Here is a 19,355-nt window from a genome sequence, read left to right as displayed (position 1 = left end):
GGAAGAAATCGGGAACAGAGATGCAATGCTACCTGATAGAACTGAAATTTGTCATCTTTGTACATATGAATTATGACACGGTATAGTCTTTGATTATACATCTCCTGCTATTATTTCCAGAGGACTCAACTTTATATAGTACAGTTTCACAAGAGCAGTACAGCTCTCTCCTCTTGCACAAATTAAGCAGCATTTAATTTGATAAAGAAATCTTAGTAAGAAAACCCAACATTAATTTCCTTTTTTGACATTTCTTAAATCCCAACACCATGGCATCTGACTTCTTCACCAATATTAATAAGTCTGCAGAAATGAACAATTGTTCCTGTTTTCAGAAGAGAAGCCCGTACACACAAGGGTCAAACTCAAAAGTATTCACCGCTTTTGGATGCTCAACTTGAGACAACATAAAATAATTTCTCCTGGTTCAAAGTTCTTGATTGTGTTTCACTCTTTCCGTAGATTTCAGCTGTTTAGCTCCTAGGTATCAAGCCAGACTGAGGAATGCATAACTCCTCATGTACTGCAAGAATCAGTTTGTACGGACACAGCATCACAAATAAGCATTGTGAAAAACACAGGAAAAGAATTCAACTCTCTAAAAAGGCACTTTTCTGCCTTCACCATAAAATCATTTTCCTGTTGTTTCCATAGTTCTCATCCTCATTTGTAACACACTCCACAACAAAGGAGGTAGGAGTTTCTGCACTTCACGATCATGACATTCACCCAAGTCCTCCCTGTGCCTGGTGTGAAGAAGAGAACCTACAGAAGAAAAAGCATGCAGCACCACAGTTGCAGACGGTCATATCCTTGACACTGTGATGAATTTTCTTTTCTGGGCAGTTCTTCTATTGTATAATATAGAACACTGCTTTAAAGAAGAACTAGAAACATATGTTCAGCACAAGTGACACTATCAAATGATTGAGACACTAAGCATAGGAAGTTTGCTTAAAAAAAGGCCAAAGAAAACCAAATTAGTAACAGACATTTTGCTGAGCACTACTTTCATTTTAGGGACATAGTGGAAAAATTTTAATGTTCTTTGTGTGCAGTTCATAATTTCAGCCCTAACATTGTATTTCCACAGAGCAAAACGAAACAGACTACAGAAAAGCAACTGCTTTCATTCATCAAGCTGATTAGCATTAAGTCGTTGAAGACAGATTAAATATTTTGCAATACTAATACAGTAAAGTACCTTCATACAAAAGCAGCTTCAAGATTAAAATCATGTATTTCAAATGTAGTTTTAATTCTGACACTAAATTATTTTAAAGTTTTTGCATATTCAATATAAGGTAACTCATTCCCCACTTCCCTCCATTTGGCCAAGACAAAGTTATGCAGTTGAAAAGGAAAATCAAAACCTCAACAGCTAGAATATTAAATGTAGTTCTTCATTTCTCCTGCATAATTGGGAGTAGTTGATTTGCTCTGAATTTTAATGATGACTGTACTTAGAATTTTTGGGACCCTTATCTTAATTTCCATCTTAAATCCAGGCAAGCTAGATATTATGTTTTCATTTCCTTATTAAACTGGAATCCATTAAGGCTGTGAAGGTATTCGTGGCTTGTGGATTTGCTATCTTTGCTGAGAAGGCAAGATACTGGTTCCTTTGCTCATTCTAAAAATGCAGTAAGTTTGTGCAGATGTCCACACAAAAGGGACAAACAGGAATATGCACACAGTCTGTGCGATACAGGCAGTCATTGCCAGCAGGGTGGCATGAAAACATGGCTCCAAGACATATGACAGTTGCTATAAGGATATATTTAGATGATAAAAAAGCATAAAAGCAAACCATTATCATATTTATTGTATTTAGGGTGTGCTGTCAATCTGCAATATATGAACCTATTTTGGCAATTAGGCTTCAGAATTCAAGTAATGTAATGTTACAGAAAACTAGTGCCAATCATAGTGAGCCTACTCTTGGCATACAGCTGGATTGCAAGGGTTAACTGGTAGCTTCTGGCTGCACCAGAACCTGCATACACAAACATGTGTGAGTTTCCAACCACTGTTTACTGACTCACAGCCTGGCTATAAGGGCTAGAGTTTCATATAAAGGAAGAACCTATTGACTTCTTTCAGAAGCTGAAGTAGGGAATGAGGAAACAGCAACTAACTACATGAAGATAAGGAAGAAAAAGTCTTAATGATGTGAAGAGACAACCCTGTCCCAAGCACTATCAGCAACCTATGAATGAAGAATAGCTTGTTTCCATTCTGATTTAGTGGTATAAGCATTCATGTGGGAACTATCGTTGTAACATCTGAGCACACTTTACAAGTACAGTAGCAAACATTACCAGCTCTCTCAAATACGAGCTCGCACTTTGACTCCCTCCAGCACCAAATTTGTTTGCCTTAAGAATTGCAGAAAACTATCCAAGTAGGTTATGGAGACCAGAGATTTCCTGAACCAGATGTTACCAGAGAGTTGGAGAAATGAGTTCTACATCTTGTTCTCATTGCGAGCAAGTTTTGGCCCAGAAGATCTTTCTTCGATATCTGACTGTGCTGTTCAAAGCAAAACTCTTGGCATGCACCTGCCTTTTTAATGCTTCAAAAGGCAAAACAAATACATCAGAGGTTATTCACAGGTCTACAGCACTGAACATACCAAATCCTCTGCTGTTACTGGTTCTCCATTCTTGTTGTTAGCCACCACCATTTTCCCCAGTCTCTCCTTCATATCTTGAAGGCTGGTGGTGAGTGCCAGGATGGCCATAATTTCACTTGCAACAGCAATATCAAACTGAGCCTGTAAAAAAGAAATGAGAATCATGAACCAAATCAAAGGCAGGTCAAATACTCCCAAGGAATTGTCAGGAATAGACTCAGGAAAGACAGATTTCACACTGGAACTCAAACAAGTTCTATATTGTAACCCACAGCTTTTGAGATTACTCAGACTAGAGTAACTTCAAACACTTTGTTAATATTCCCTCATTAATTTTCTGTTACACTTCATTTACTTGGGGACCAGTCTTGCAGAGTGCTTAGCCCCTTGGCTCACATTATCCTCAGCAGAAGCTCCCTGAAGGACCAAGAATTTTTTTCTGTGGCAAAAAAGAAAATCAACAGATGTGTTTTGACCTTTACTGGCATGAACACAACATTGTGTTGTTTTTTGTTTTTTGGGTTTTTTTTTTTCCTGTAATGCTCTCCAAAAGTTTTTTATACTGGTTTCAAAAACATTCTTGTTACATTTGATCATTCCTTTTCTACATAAACTCAAAATTTAGAGTCTATGCTGCTAGGTCTTGTGTTTGACCCATGATAATGTAAAATATATCTTTGTCTCCCCCCCCCTTTTTTTTTAAATGAACAAATATTTAAGTCAAAAACCCCCAAGAACTATATGTGGCATCAGTTCTATTGCTCTTGTAGAAATGCATCCATATTGTGCGGTATTTCAGCACAATGTAAGCTGTGGTCCTTACTTTTCTTTAAGAGCTTGCAGTATACATTAGCAGTATTTGTACTAATTTACTATTAGTAAAGCCCAGGCCACATGCTGTCAGAACGTAAAAAGAGAAGAGAGGCAAAGTGACTAATGTATTATGTGACAGGAATGCAACGTTGGGGGTGAACAAGAACTGCAGCTTCTTTAGTAATCTCTCCATCTCCAGCAATCAAAATTTATACAAAAATTTAGTAATTGACATCCTACTGCTATGTAAAAAACCCCAAACAGGACTGTTTTTATGTCAGACCTCTACCAGATGTATCCCATACTGACTAATACCAGAGGAACCTGTTCAAATTGAGGGCTTTGCCTGTTTTTAAGAAGCATCTATATAGCGAATTGTTCAACATATACCTTACCACTTCTATCCATTTGCCTAGTACTTTAACAGCTTCTGCCCTTTTTTAATCTATGTTCCTGCTTTTAGATTCTGTCTTGGCAGCTACGGGTCAGAGCAGCCCTATTCAGGCTGACCTCTATGTACCCGCATGTTTAGTCAAAACTTCTGAAGACACTCGAGCACTTTTCTGCATTGGGCACAGACAGGGAGAGATAATATACCATGGAAAACAAAAAATAATCCTGTAATTGAGATTTTCAGCACTGGGATTCAAATGAAATGCTGAAGTTACAAAGCAGATTTTCTGTATTCCCTGGAAGCAGTTCGATACATAACAGAATAGCTGGGTACACAATGAACATCGTTAGCGTTGCGATGACATGGATACTACTATCTTTTCTGAAGTTAAGAATGTCCCCAGTAAGTCATTGCAGCATACCTAAGACCGGAAATAAGCCTGAGGAATCTATGCCCAACACGTATACTAGAATATTATCTAACTTTATTAGAATGTTTATCAGGAGATCAAAAAAAAGTTTTTATTATCATTGTTTCTATATAAACCCAAAAGGACAGGAAAAACAATCCCATGTAGATGCTCAAAGAGTGACATAATATTTAATTGAAAAAACAGGCAAAAAGACTGTGGTAGCAGGTGCTATTTTAACTCTAATAACCTTTATACACCTATGAAGTGCTGACAGAAGCCTTAGCTGTAAAATCAGTTCTCTATTGATGAAAGGATCCACCCACATGGATTCAATTGCAGGATCAAGGGCATCAGTCATGTAATACTCTTTAGAAACCACAGCGTCCCTGTTCATTAAAATGCAGACTTTTGTGCCTGCTGTGCTCTGCCATTTTACACAGGTGTCGTTGATTTTAAGAGTGCTAGAACTATGAAGTCCTGTTTTCTCTGGATCTCCGGCTAGGCTCTGAAATGAGTTTTCCTAACTGTTAGCTCTATTTCTCAAGTCACTAAGTGCATGTTAAAGTGGGAATGGATATGCATCAGTCCAACATATCAAAATTGAAAGCACCAAGGTCATTTTAGCCAAAAGAATACAGAAGCAACATTTGACAGCCATATGTCAACTAGTACTCTACAATAAAACAACACACATTTAAGTCAGCAGTATAATTACAATGGTAAAAAGCTGCACAATAAGGCTGGCAGAACCTGGCTCAAAGCTAATAATCGCACTGAGTCACTGAAACAAATCTAAACATAGGAAAACATCTCAAGTATTGAAGGAACTTTTACCAAGTATAATATTTTGTAGTCCCAGCCTGTTATCAGAGATTAGGATTAGCTAATATTGAGTTTTCTGTAAGTTATAGAGAGAAAACTCTCTACCCCATGTGTTCAAAACCAAAACAAGCCAGCATTTCTATTGGAAGGTGTCCCTGCCCATGGCAGGAGGGTTGGAACTAGATGATCTTTAAGGTCTGTTCCAACCCAAACCAGTCTATGATTCTATGATTTCTCTTTTAAGTTCTTCTCTCCAATTTGACTGTTTTACCTGCTGAATGGAGCAAAAACATTAGCGCTATTTTTTGTTCTCTTTTAGGCACAAAGCCTAGAAGAGATCTGAAATTATAAAGAAAAATTAAAGATAGGATATCCAAAATGAATGAAAGCCTTATCTCTACCACAATAGCTATTCACCTCAAAATAGTCAAAACCTCATGAATTTCATGATCCAGAATGTTAGATTACAATATCTTCATCAAATTAGGAGCAACTCCAAATCATCACAATGAGTTTGTTCCACCTGGCATTACTGTTCCACACTGCATTGTTTCAGAAATGGATTTATCCACATGACACCAGGAACACTTATTCAGATAGTGTTGGAAAAGTCTGGCTGTCAATTTGTCAGTAAGTTCTTTAATAAACTTCCAGAAGCTCTCATGTAGTAATGTAGGTTAGCTTTTTAGACTGCTGAAAAGTACGCACATACTTATTTTCTGAACTATCCCTTCAAGCCTACATATTAAAATTAAGTACATGCTCAAAGTTCTTACAGTTTAGATCCCAAAACTGAGATGTATGATAGGGAAATGAAAACTAAACAAAAAGCTAATGGTCATTTTCAGTCCTCACCAATGGGACCAACACATGACCCACCCCTCCACCCAGTTTTTTAACATTAAATTTAAATGTAACTTAAATTACATAAATACTATATAAATACTTTGAGGGACTTTAAAAAAGTAAGAAAAATCATACAAATTAACCTTATGAGGGCATAAGGGCACCTTTTATACTCATAGGATGACAATGTTGAACCCCTAACATACGCGCTTTTTTCAAGTGCTTTTAACACATTGTGCAATATGCATTGGATTCTGTTCCTGAAGCTTCAGACTCAGTTACTCATTAACACAATCAGTTTCACTGCAAGAATACTATACAACAGCAACAGATCTTAGCTTGCAATTCAAAGTGGTATGCTGAAAGAACTGCAGAAACATCTCTCAGCCCCTAGAGCAAAGTCTGTCCAGAATGTGATATATTAACTGCCTTTACATACCTGACGGACAAATCCTTTCTCTGTATTTGCCTGTCCAACTGTTATTTTGCGCAGGAATCTGTCATTTGTATCCACCACTGAAATAAAGGAATAGCAAAAGCAAAACATGTTAACAAGGACTCAGGGATCTGGGTTTTTCCAAGCATACCTGTTGTTACACATGTAAGATTCAGCTGCTTGAAGAGTATAACCAGACAGCCACACTCCTGCATGCTAGCACAAGCGGTAACTTGGTTTCTCCCTTCTAGTTGATACCATTAGATGACAGGCTGAAATAACTCAAATACAATTTCTCTGAACAGTATTTGAAGCTAACAGATTCTTAATACGCTAACATACAAATTAATATTTTACCTACATAAGAAAAATCTTAGTAGGTACAATGCACCTCAGACCTACTTCAAATCACTTGCTTCACCACTGACTTGTTAAGAATTGATTTTAAGACTGCATGATGTAGGTTAAACTTGGTCTGTTTCTCTTTTAAAGGATGATTATGTTGTCAGATTGGTTCTTCTAGACAAGTCACTTTCACGCACATCACAGTAACTAACTCCACATTCAGCTGCACAGCATTCAAAGGAAGTTTTTTCAAACTGCCAAGATCAACCATCTGCTATTTAACACAACTTCAATTTCAGACAATTGTATTTCTAACCTGGAAACACTTTTGGTATTGCAAGGGCATGTCCAAACCATCCTGTGGAACTGCTAACTTCACTAACAATCATCGCAAGCCAAGTTCTCCAATTCTGCACTGACAACACTCAACTTCAAATGTGCCTTTGTAGGAACCAAAAGCAAGGGCTGAGAATCATTGAAGAACTCTCTCATTTGCTGAGAACCGATCAGGATGTTTCTTAGGAATAAAGATTAGGATGACATTTCTGTTTGTTAGAAAATGAGACTGAACTCCAAGACCTCTCCTTCCCAGGAATGGCAATCCCTACAAAATGCAAAAATAGGCTCCCTCTTTCTTACGGGCTCTTTAGACCTACAAATGTTTCAATTTGCACTAACCCTAAAAGAAATGGTGGAAAGTACTCTTGATCAGTTCAGCTGGTAGCCTGGCAATCAAGTCACAATCTTCTGGTAGATATAGATTTGAGCTCTGTTCATTTAGAAGCAGAGAATCAAGGAACCTCCAGAGAAGTTGTCTGTACGGAAGGTCAGTGAAATCACCTCCTCCCACTCTTCCTGCTACTTTTGGAGATTAAAAAAATTGTCTGTACAGAAAAGGACGACGTAATTACCCAAGAACAAGAGGGACTTTGAATCTCAATCCTACACAACCCCAATTCAGGGTTGTGAGTGAGCTGGGAGAAAAGCAAGGTTTAAGCCACTTCCCCTTCTTGGGCATTTCTTATATGGCTGTTGTAAATACCATACATGCCTTCTTCCCACTACATGGTATTTAGGCCCCTAATTTCTTCAGGAATTCCATTTAAGGGATGGTGCAACACAGATTTGGCTAACTCATTTTGGTTTCTATTTATATACAGTCATACCCTGAAATACTACAGTACTGGCAGAAATTGCAGAACAGAGCCCAGCACATGGAAGCAGTAGCCTCACACCAAGCTGTGGTACCATATGCCACCGTGAAGCCATATGGCAAGCTGATCTCTCAAGCACAAACTTACCCCTTTTCCTCCTAAGAAGCTCAGTCTCACGAGCTGCCTGAAGCAGCCCTAAATGTCTTTCCTGCGTACCCAGGCACTGCTGAGAGCAGGAACTAGCCCTCCTACCAGTCTGGACAGCCAGTGGGCTGCTTTTTATCCGGCCCTTCCTAGTGAAATCATGTAACCTGAACACTCTTACCATGAAATTATAACTACCCCTACAACTCCTTCTGGTCACTAGGACACACTGGCTTTCTCACCATGGTCAGAATTCATTCCCCAGGAAGATTCCAATAACTGCACTTAGAAGTAGTAAAATAAGAAATAATTGGTTTTGTCACAAAAGCAATTTTTCCTTCTCCAAATCTTCCTTCTTCCTACCCAAAGTAAATGTTTCAGGAAAGTTTAGGTTCAACCAAGTGTTAGGTTTAATGTATCTACTTCCTTATCCTCTAGAGATATAAACAGGATCTGAATACCAGGGGAAGGGTAAGTAGGGGGAAGCTTTCCTTCTTTTCAGTACGTTGTACCCGTTCAAGTTAGTATAAGATGACAATGAACTTCAAGCTTGTGACACTTCTAAGGAAACAGGTCCCGACTAAAATTAATTTTCAGGCAATCTGATAGCTTCCTCTTCTGCCCTACAAATTCCCTGGTACCTAATAAGCTTCACAGACATATGGATTGCAGAAACAGTCCCAAATAAAACTTTTCCAAGTTATCTAAAACATTCCTAAACCCAATTTTTTTTCTGAAATGTTTAAGGTACATACATCATATAGAGTTGTGTGGAATAGAAGTTTCACTAACATTGTTTGAGATGAATTAAGTAACTCACTTGAGGTTAACAGCTGTTGAGTAATGTTGCCTCCTCCCAAACCCGTGCTGATAAAAACGATGAGTCATATTACACTAAATATTTATATTACTCCTTCATCCTAATACAGGTCTCTTCCAGACAAACTGTGTGACTAATAAAAAACATCTTATGCCACATCCCCCAGTATTATCTTGAGAAAAATACCCAAAGTCTGAGATGACACACACACAAAGGGCACAGTAAAGCATGGCCAAGACTCCTCACTTCTCAATAGATTCAGCTTATTTCTCTGAGCATCACAATACATTCCATTTAACAATGATTTTGAACTAATAACTTTGGTGTTTGAGAACTTAGGAAGAAAACAAAATCCAATGGAATTTAGCTCAAAACTTTATGCAGAGTTTACTTGCTTAAAAACAAAGATACAGAAGTTGAGGTAAACACTGAAATTTAACTCAGCACTAGAACTGGAAAACGCAGAGGGGAGTTGTCTAAGGGTGTGAGAGTAGATATTGGTTTGCTTGGCATACATAGTTGAAACCGTACCACATCTTTCACCTCTTCTTCCTAACAAAGCAAACAACTCAAGACACTTTAAAAAAAACATAATCCCTGAGGCATATTTAGTCTCTGAGCTACCCAAGCTCCTGAGCTGGGGAGGATGAGGGACCAAAATCAAGTAGAGTAAGTACAAATAATCTAAAACCATAATAGACACAGTTAAGAAAAGAATCAATAAGATTTGTAAAATGCACATAAAAGCCACTTTCATATGTTTTAAAATGTATTATCTAATGTGAGAAAGACATGGGATGTACTTAAACTGTCAGAGCAACCTATCTCAGAATATCAGCAAACTCTCTTGAGTTACTGCAGATATTTGACCAAGTTTAGAGCAACGTACTGCACCCAAATTTGTTATGCACGCGCATTTCCCACTTGCAAATGGGTTGTTCTTACAGTCAGAGAGCAGAAACAGCTCTGATTCAGGTAAAATTAAGCAAATCAGGAAATAAGTTACGATTAAATCCAAGGTGAAGTGAGGCTTTCTGACTACACACCTCTTTGCCATGTTATGGTAGATGGGTCAATATCAAGGCGCACAAATTTGCTCATCTCCTCTTCTGTTAAAGTCCCAGGATCAGTCTTGTTTATTCCCAGCCTCTACATGAAAACAAGTTAAAGAAATGCAATGAAGTGGCTTTTTTGCTTCAACAGGTATAGCTGCTCTGGCTTATCACCCCCACTTTCAGCAAGCATTTTGGAAAGAAGCATGTCAGGACCAGAACTAATAAAAAAAAAAAAAAAAAAAAAAAGCACATAGAAAAACACCTGTAACTAAAATGGAAGCAAGTGTAGATAGAGTAATTAAATAGACCATTAAATTAACAATCTCTTTCTTACACAGAAGAAACTCTTAATGTAAACCAAAGAGGAAATCCAACATTATCTAATAAAAAGATAATTAATTGCTTGCTCTAGTTTGTGGAAATCTTTGAAAGACCCATGCGTTGACTTGTGTGAATCATCTTTGAATGAAATAAAAACTTCTGCTTTAAGAGCCCATCATCCATAAACTCAGTCACTTATAATGAATGAGCCAATACCTCCTGGCTTTTACAGATTCACTATTTCAGCAACACCACACCTTTTTTTCGGTGAATCTACATAAAGATGGATCAGAAAACTGTGTTTAAGAACTGCAGTCTTAAAAAAAAGAAAAACCTTAATTTTCTCTGCCATTAGAAAGATTCCTCAGTGAATTAACCGACATGCTTATACTTCAGGACTAAAAATAAAGCAAGTCTAAAAGTCTAAAAATGCTCAATTTCAAAAAGCTACCTCAGTTACTTCCCTATTTAAACCAACAGTTATTTTCTAGAAAGCTGGGGACATCCTTTTGAGAGTATTAAAAGTGTTTTTGCAACACTCTTTTTTGAGGATTGGTCTCTCAGACTGTGAGGGATGCTTTCAAATCCAGACGCAGGCACTGGGGTATTTCCCACTGTACTGAGAAGGGCAAAAAGCTGTTGAGAACAGCTTGCAGGTTTTGACACTTGGTACCCTAAGATTTTTCACCCCAGTTTTAATGAAGAAAGGCTTATGTCCTCAACTGCCAGTCCTGTATTAATATTTTCTAATCTGTTGGCCAATTTTAATCTAATTAGACAGTTGGGAGATAGTTTCTTACAAATTCTATGAAAATTGACAGACTAAGAAAGGAGCAATATCCCACTAGCATCTCTACTGGGGGATGGCAGTCCGAGTTCAGTGCTCATCCCTCTTGCTTGGTGTATCAGGCATTTGCCCAGATACATTTTTGCAGAGCATTTTGCCCAGAGCATTTTTCCACAGAGGGTTAACAGCAAAATTTTCAGTCATTTTTGTAACTTCCAACTGCTGCAAGGAGGGCTGGGCACTGGGACTGCAAGGGAAGCAGCCTATCCGTCCCAGGGTCTCAACAATGTCTATACTGGATCTAAGCAGCAAAAAAAAAAAAAAAGCTGACTGATCTGGATGCAGATGGGAGGAAGTAAGACACAGAGCTGACGTGGAAAAGGAGACAAAGAAAAGACTGGGATGGAAGCAGTTAAAGAGAGGAGGTAAGGTAAGAAGGTCTTAGTCTAATAACTACTGGGAAAAAGAGAAAAAAAGCTGAGGAGCAGGGGAAGGAGAAAGCTAGCTCCTGACGTTAGACAAAGAGTTTGAAAAAAAAAAAAAAATTGCACGGGACCTTCTGTGATTACAAGCCCCAACCACATGTGTAAGGGAGGACTTTCAATCTTAATAATCCTCTTTTGAAAAAAATGTAACCCCATCCCATAAAGATTTTTTTTTTTTACATTTTTTTAAAGTATAAGGAATCATTATACTAAAAATAATCCATAGCAAAATAATTTAGTTATATTGGAAATTATGATGCATATATTAAAATGTTATAGAGCCAAACTTATTACTGAGTTGCAACTCATGTGAAGAGAGAGAAATCCATTTCAACTGCAGAGATAGTTGGCGTGTCATGAATAACTAAAACAATCCCCTTCCTCCCCTACCTGTACCCCACATGAAGTGTAAACAAGGACAAAATGAAAATACTCCAAAATTCTGATGGAAAATTCTGTGAGATCTACTCTGCCATAGAGTCAAGGCATCATCCACATTTTAGTTTACTGGCATTCAAACGAACAGCACAAAAGCTTAAAATATTATGAGAAACTTTTTGTTTGTTTGTTTCCAAAACAGAAGCTGGTATTATCTCTATCATCCTTTCCACCCCCCCAATTCCACATGCGCACTTGGCAGCTATCCATTGCCATCCGATGACTCTGAAACAACACCAGTCAGAACTCAAAAGCCAACAAACATGGAAGTGGATGCAGAAGACTGAAGCTGTCCTTAAGGGTCACATTCAAGGGGATCATATTCTCCTTCCCCTGTGCTAGCAGACTGTGTTGCTCTCATTTATCAGAATGGCAGCCTCAAATCCAGATATGTTATTCATACATGAATTGCATAGGAAGCTCTTCTGGAAGCATTCAGGAAGCAAGACGGGATGCAAAAAAATACTATGCACACAAATGTGCTTCTACCCCTCGAAGGAAGAATGCTATCAAATTGACATCAATAAAACCCCAGAAGTATATGCTATAATAAACTTGCAAAAACAGAAAATACTGCAAAACCAAAGAATGTCAGCTTTCAAATGTGACTTTACCGTAATAGGAAAAGTATTTTTAAAACTCTAACTTTAATATTTAATCAGGAAAGACACAGCATTTAAAAACATTATTGGTCTATTTCAGGAGAAAAGAATAGCAAAAATGTTAGTTATGAAAATAGTATCAGACCCAGATCCTATTACTTCAAGGACAATGCTTTCAGAAAAAAGTCTGGACTTGATAAATCCATGAGGGAGATTTATACGAACTCAGTCCCATACATCAAATAATTTTAAACAAGTTGTGTAAGAGTACGTTTTATGAAGAGATACTATAATTGAGGAGAGACTGCATTAACAACTTACTCTCAGACGGGCAAGCTGAATAGCAGAAAATCCTCTCACGCCATTAACTACTGGAACCAGTCTATTATACAAAGCCTAGAAAAAACACACAAGAAGTTAATGAAAGAAAAAGTTACAACCAGGAACTAGTTGAATAAAAAGCTAATGTTTTTATTTTATTCAGACTAATTCCAGTAAGAATTTCCCAACTACTTAAATTGTGGACCTCTGGTTAGCAATTTGAAAAACAATTCTGAGGTGGTGGTAGGCTTTTAAGCAATGCCTATGACTTAACAGTCTAAATCCAATTACCAAAATTACTGTGTTTCTATGTTTCACCAAAAAAATATGTATTATTTCTGAAATTGAGAACCCTTTAAAACTTAAACCAAGGTCCAAATTATTCAGACTACTACTTTCATTTGCAAACTGGCCTAAATGCACATTTGTGTAGTACCAAGTAAAGGCGATATGACAGCCCTGCTCAGTTTTAACACTGTAGACAAAAAAAGTCAGCTCCTTCCTTTTCTTTCTCTCTTCCCTTTAAAGAGTCAAGTTAGCATTTGTGTTAAGATCACTACAGATTTAGTGGAGGGAAGAGGATCTAGTTTATTTTGCCCACAATGCCGCCTTCGTAAGGTACATCATACCCAACTATACATCAAAAGTGTAATTTTTAACTTTAAAAGGAGTATACAAATTATTAAAAAGAATAAGATTATACAGAGAGAAAACATCTTTTATTAGACAATTTAGTACAGTCTGAAATAGTTGACAATGTTCTGGGCATAAGATCCTTATCTTAAAGACTACCTTATAACAGCTATTTGTCAGAAAAATATATGCTATAAGAAAAATTTTCCAGCAGAACATAGAATGGCTTCAGCAATAATTTCTGTTCGCATGGTGAAAATATAAAAAGATAATCAACTTATTTTGCTTTGAAATGCAGTTTATTGAAAAATTGAAAAGAAAAAATGTCATGTGGATATCAGAAAATAATTCGCACCTTATCAGACTGAGTGTTCTCATGCAAGATCCTAGCATCAATGGCAGCAGCCAGCAAATTATTTGCAGCAGTTATAGCATGAATATCTCCAGTCAAATGAAGGTTGAACTAGAAGGTGAAAACAACAAAATCTTTTTATAAGAAACCATTTGGCTCAATTTATTAATCTCAGATGGATTAGCAGCAACAATCATTGCTATCTCCTTGAGGCTGCAGCTCTGATTAGTCACCTATCAGTGTAGATGAATATTATCAGGCTGAAAATACACCGAGCTATATGAAGGACTTGTTTTCATGTGAATACATTGTGAACTACCATTAGTTTAGCCAAACAAAGCCACGAACGTCTTTATTCTTCGCTAAATGATCCAAGAATGAAAAGCCCAGGGCTACGGTTCCACATCATTAATACTAAATCAGTTTACTGTCAGTATTTACTAATTGTACAGATTTCTGTTAAATCCCCCGGAGCACACCATGTGTGCTAGCCACAGGAGAACACCCCATAGCTGATCAGGCACGAACTTCGCTGACACAAAGTTTGTCCAACAAAGTTTTGTGGAAAAATCTGAAATCGGCAGTTAAGATTAGATTAGGACCTGTGTTATGTAGGTACAGTATTTTTTACACCCCTCTGACAGAAGGAGGCAGAAGGTCAGTTTTAATTGCACTGCAGCACTGGCAGCGGAGGGGCACCGACAGCAACCAGCACAAGCCCTTGACTGTGCTCACACTCATGTGCAACAGGGGATCAAAACTGTAAGTAAGCACTATATTAGAGTTCTGTTTGGACCAGCTGTGCACTTTCAAGGTGGTACTTCACCAGTTCAGGCCATGAAGTGGTTTTGTTGAGCTCAGGTTAGACTCTTTTGGGGTGAAACCATCATGCGTTTCCAAACAAGCACTGTGAATATACACGCAAGCTTAACCATGCTATCCTTACGTGCTCCATTGCCCAGAGAAACTGCTTGCGTTTTACGCTCTGGAAACCAACACAAAACCCCGCTGTCAACTACAGCATGCTGAAGCCCTGGGGTGCACAGCTAAGCCTGCTGAGGATAAAGGGAGGGAGGCTTAAGGCAGGCACCCAGCTTGGATGGCAGCAGCCAGCCAACAAGAAACACTACATTTCACCTCTGTCCTTGACCCAGCCTGTCCACAAACACGTGGATCACGTAGCTTTACACCGTGAATGTTGTGCTAGGCAAGGGTGCACACTTCAGTCAGAGTATCACTGTTTTCACAGTGAGAGTATTTTGAAAGCACGCACCCAGCCGGCTCCTTCCAAAGCTGGCACGTGGTTTTCAGGAGCCCTCAAAGAGAGCTAGGGATGATGCCATCTTCAACAGAAGTCCATTTACTTGTGGGCGGAGGAAAGCCGCAGATTAATTTAGAGGCAAGAAAACAATTCTTTCACTGTGACAGTGCCAGGGCCCTGGGGACACCGACTGTCCCTGGCCCCCCTGGGGCTCCCCCACGGCCCAGGACCCCACGTCAGCCCCTGCCCCAGCGATGCCGCAGCAGGGCCTGTCTCCGGCTCCCCACAGCCCTGCCCGGCCCAGCCGTGGGCCCCAGCAAGCCAGGCCCACCCACAGGCCCACAGCCCAGCCTGGCCTCGGCTGGTCCCCAGGAGGTGCCCAGTGCCCGGGCTGGGGCTGTCCCGGTGCCCCCCTCTGCCTGCTCCTGGCTGGGGCTGGGACGGGCCCTGGCTGCCAGGCCCTGCCTGGCCACCCCCATGGGGAACCCCAGCCCCTGCAGCTCCCCAACAGCCTGCACCCGTGAAAAGCAATTTTTCACAGGAGACTTCTCTGTTTCATCACTGTTGTTGAGCCAAATCATCTTCCTTTTACTTATCTAGCAAAAGTTGCGGTATTCACCCCTCCACAGCATTCTGGGCATGTCTCACGCTACCACAGGAGGATCAGCCTGGCTAAAAACAAGTCCATTTTGGCACACTCAGTGACTTCTGCTAAAAAGAAATATTAAATCTACATTTGAAAAAGAAATTTCCTCAACCCAGCAGCCCTGGGCCTCCCTGCCTTTTTCTACTCCACCAGAAAAGTAATGCTTTCTCATCCTCTTTTGCAATAGATGAGGATACAAAAGGAAAAAAAATAGCAATAGCCAGCTCTTTGTCTTGTATGTTACACATGGAAAGCAGGCTTTCTTCTCAGGAAGCATCTGAAGGATAGCCAAGATTTTACAAACATGTAGAGTATCTGCACAACATTTTTGAACCCCTACTCTGCAGCCCGTCCACATCACACAGCAGGCATGTGGAGATGGCAAGGACCACCCCAATTCTCCAGGCAGACCATCGCTACCAACCAAATGCTGCAGAGGCCACCTTAGCCTGCCCACCCCTTCCAGAGGGACAGGGACTTGCTGCCTCCCCCGCTGTCTCACCTCCTCCATGGGAATCACTTGAGCGTATCCACCACCGGCTGCTCCACCTGCACAGCAAAGCATATGGTCACATCACACTCGCACCAATTTTGGAAAGAAACCACCACCCTTAAACACACAAAGTGAAACATACAGTGTTGATGACATATTTCTCAGCATTTTTATTTCTATTAGGGGATCAATGATGCACCCGAATAAACAGGATTTCCTTAAACCTTGCTGGCTTTTTTCAGCAGGCCGTAAAAGAGGAATTCTTGATTTGAAATGAAAGCCTATGATGATGGCTGGCCCAGAGTTTGGCTACATAAAGGCCACCCTCTGCTCCTGCCCTGGTTTAGGACATGGTCATGCACATGCAGCTGTTGGGTGGAAAGATGTAGCAGTCACAAGCAAGCACTGCTTCTGAACGAAACCTTCACACCCTTGCCTGAGCACTCCTTCCCTGCTGCCTTTCATGGTACAGGCAAGGGAGTTCGCTGTAGCCTACACGCAAGTTGAGTGGAGGGATTAAAGCACTCACATGCACCAGTCTTGGCTGAGAAGCACCAAGCACCAGGAGCCTTCCAGCTGAAATCAAACTTAAGTTAAACTTCAGCAAAGCAAAGTAGAGCAGATGGGAGAGTGCTCGCCCAGTTAGGCACCAATCTCAGCTGAGAAATGGCAAAAAAAAGATTGCATTACTTCCTATCAGCAATGAAGACAGGCTTGAACTCTGGCTGGCTCTTACCTGGCCCTCAGGCTCTTAAAGGGTTTCTAGGCAAAAAGGCAGCAGCCCATGATTAGGGGCAACAACTCAGAAGAACAGAAAGAAGAGGTTCAAACCCAGCCAAACGTATGATGCAGACACAGCTGAACCACACACATAACTCCCAATTTCCTTAAGCTTGGATATTTCCAATCAATACAAGTGGATTTAGGACTCCTCCTCAAAGAAGACTTAAACAGTAACATTTAGAGACGTCTTTAGAAAGTCTCCAAACAGAGCAGTGGCTGGAAGGGTGTGTACTTGCACAAAACTCCTCCTGGCTAACACATCCCCATGCCTTTCATTATGTTTGGGCTTTATCTGCGTTATCAATACACATTAAGCACACAAACATAGATACTAAACTTGCATGGGAAGATGTGTGCAAGAAACCTTTATCTATTAGTTATATACTTATCAAAAAATCCAATATGCTACCATTCAGACCATCCACTAAGTGAAGTAACTAAGGAATTTAAAAAGCAAAAAAAAAAAAAGAGGGAAAAAAAAAGACAAAAAAGTGGTATTTCCTTTTAATCTGAAAGAGGTCATACAGTCTGCAAATATTATGTACCTTTAACTCCAAAAGTAGGTCCTTGGGAAGGTTGTCTCAGACAAGCAAAGGAATTAATGTTAAGGTGTGCAGTAAGCGCCTGAACGAGACCAATTGTGACTGTGCTTTTCCCCTCTCCTAGGGGTGTAGGGGTTATTCTAGCAAAACAAGAAAAAAAGATTAATCAAATTCTTTGCTGATGTTAGCCTGGCTAAGGATATCAGAACTTACACCTTTTGATTTCAAGGAAGAATATTTGTACAGCAAATTTCAATAAGATTACTTTATCTTCACAAAAATACTGCCACAATGTCACCCCCTAGCTCAAACTGGAATGCTAATATACATGTGTCTTCTATTTAAGCAATTTACTATGATAGCAGAAAAAGAGAAGATTATTTTGGCAAAAGTTCTAAAAAATATATTGAATTTAGTCATTTTTATTACAGCACAAAAGTCTCACCAGTTTCATTAACAAACCATCCATCAAGATACTCTGAGCATGTATTAATACATTTCTGTAGTAATGCATGAGATGTTTTATTCCCACTGCTCAAACTTTGAATGAAATAATAGAATTATCTTAAATTAAATAACCAAGAGTTTTGTTTGTAGAGCTCACCTATCCCTCTCCAGCTTCCATGGCATCATAATCCTCAACAATGACAGACCAACTGCTTTTTAAATAAAACAGGACACAAAAGTCACTATATTCAACTGAACATGATTTATTTTACACAGGTTTCATGATATTTTTTCAGATTTAAGGGTAATGAGGGACAATTACAATCACAGTCCAACCTCCCATACAAAAGCTCAAAAACCTCATGCTACAAATCCCACATCTAGACCATGATTGAACCAGGACAGAATTTTAGAAAGACATCCAATCTCGAATCAGAGACTCAAACCTCCACTCAAAGACTCTATTCTTGTCCCTTTAATGACAATGACAGCTGATTTTGCAAGTAGGAAACTTCATCAGCCTTCTGTGAATGAGACACCTCAGTTTAAGTGATGTTCTCCCTACTTTGAAGGTCAGCACAATTGTTTATGATCCATCTTAAAAGTGGGGGAGTGTTGGGGTTTTTCTCCTTTTTCTTTTTTTTTCCTTCCTTAAAGTATGAACACATCTGACATCTCCGAAACGCATTCAAATGATTCATTTGAGACACAGCATTTCTCCTTCTGACTGGCAAAAGAAGAAAGCCCCAGTCTTTTTTCCACTCACAGCACTCTCACAGAAGTCATACTTTTTGGCATAGTGTAACCATTCATATCTTTGCTGCCTTCATTACCTGCAGAGAAGTACCTTAGTGAAGTTGACGTGAAGAACTAATGTTCAAAATACAAGCATGCACACACATCCTAGTCAAAGAGGAACCCTTATCCTATAACCTCTTCAAAACTGGAGCTAAAACATCTAGCTTTAATTAGAAACACTTCCTTTCCCAACCAGTAATTTTTCCAAGATATTGCTATGCTCAGATCGCAATTCAAATGGCAAAAAAACCTTAGTAAAATTGTCAAAGGTAAGGAGACATCCGTGTTGTCTCCTTGCCTTTAAGATTCAACTTAGTTCAGTTAGTTCACAGATTGACAAAAGCCCTTCTTTGTCCCACAAAACGTAAATATGCAAAAAATATTAACTTGTCACAATTCTCTCTTTTACATCATCATTGGATCCTGGACTTTTTGTTAAAAAAAGAAGCCTTTGTTAGATATGTCTGGAAAAATTTGGGCAATAGTAGGCAAGCCAAATTAGCATCTTCTGTACTGTTCTAGGAAAGAATTTTCCTATTCAGAAAAGTAATGTTTTAACTCAAGGTCCTG

General features: G+C 39.2%; 1 protein-coding gene across 1 annotated transcript in view; it reads right to left on the bottom strand.

Annotated features, from left to right (window-relative positions):
• Nucleotides 1–19,355, bottom strand: part of MTHFD1L (methylenetetrahydrofolate dehydrogenase (NADP+ dependent) 1 like) — a 160,939-nt gene that overhangs the window by 106,374 nt on the left and 35,210 nt on the right. The window contains exons 12-18 of the mRNA XM_030023221.1: nt 17,544–17,680; nt 16,225–16,271; nt 13,819–13,926; nt 12,831–12,905; nt 9,868–9,970; nt 6,362–6,438; nt 2,636–2,776 (exon numbers count right to left, since the gene is read on the bottom strand). Coding sequence (XP_029879081.1) covers nt 2,636–2,776; nt 6,362–6,438; nt 9,868–9,970; nt 12,831–12,905; nt 13,819–13,926; nt 16,225–16,271; nt 17,544–17,680 — 688 coding nt within the window. The remainder of the gene's footprint in view (nt 1–2,635; nt 2,777–6,361; nt 6,439–9,867; nt 9,971–12,830; nt 12,906–13,818; nt 13,927–16,224; nt 16,272–17,543; nt 17,681–19,355) is intronic.

This window comes from Aquila chrysaetos, chromosome 8 (genome assembly GCF_900496995.4).
Source record: "Aquila chrysaetos chrysaetos chromosome 8, bAquChr1.4, whole genome shotgun sequence".
Taxonomy (NCBI): domain Eukaryota; kingdom Metazoa; phylum Chordata; class Aves; order Accipitriformes; family Accipitridae; genus Aquila; species Aquila chrysaetos.
This window is presented reverse-complemented; position numbering and strand designations above follow the sequence as displayed.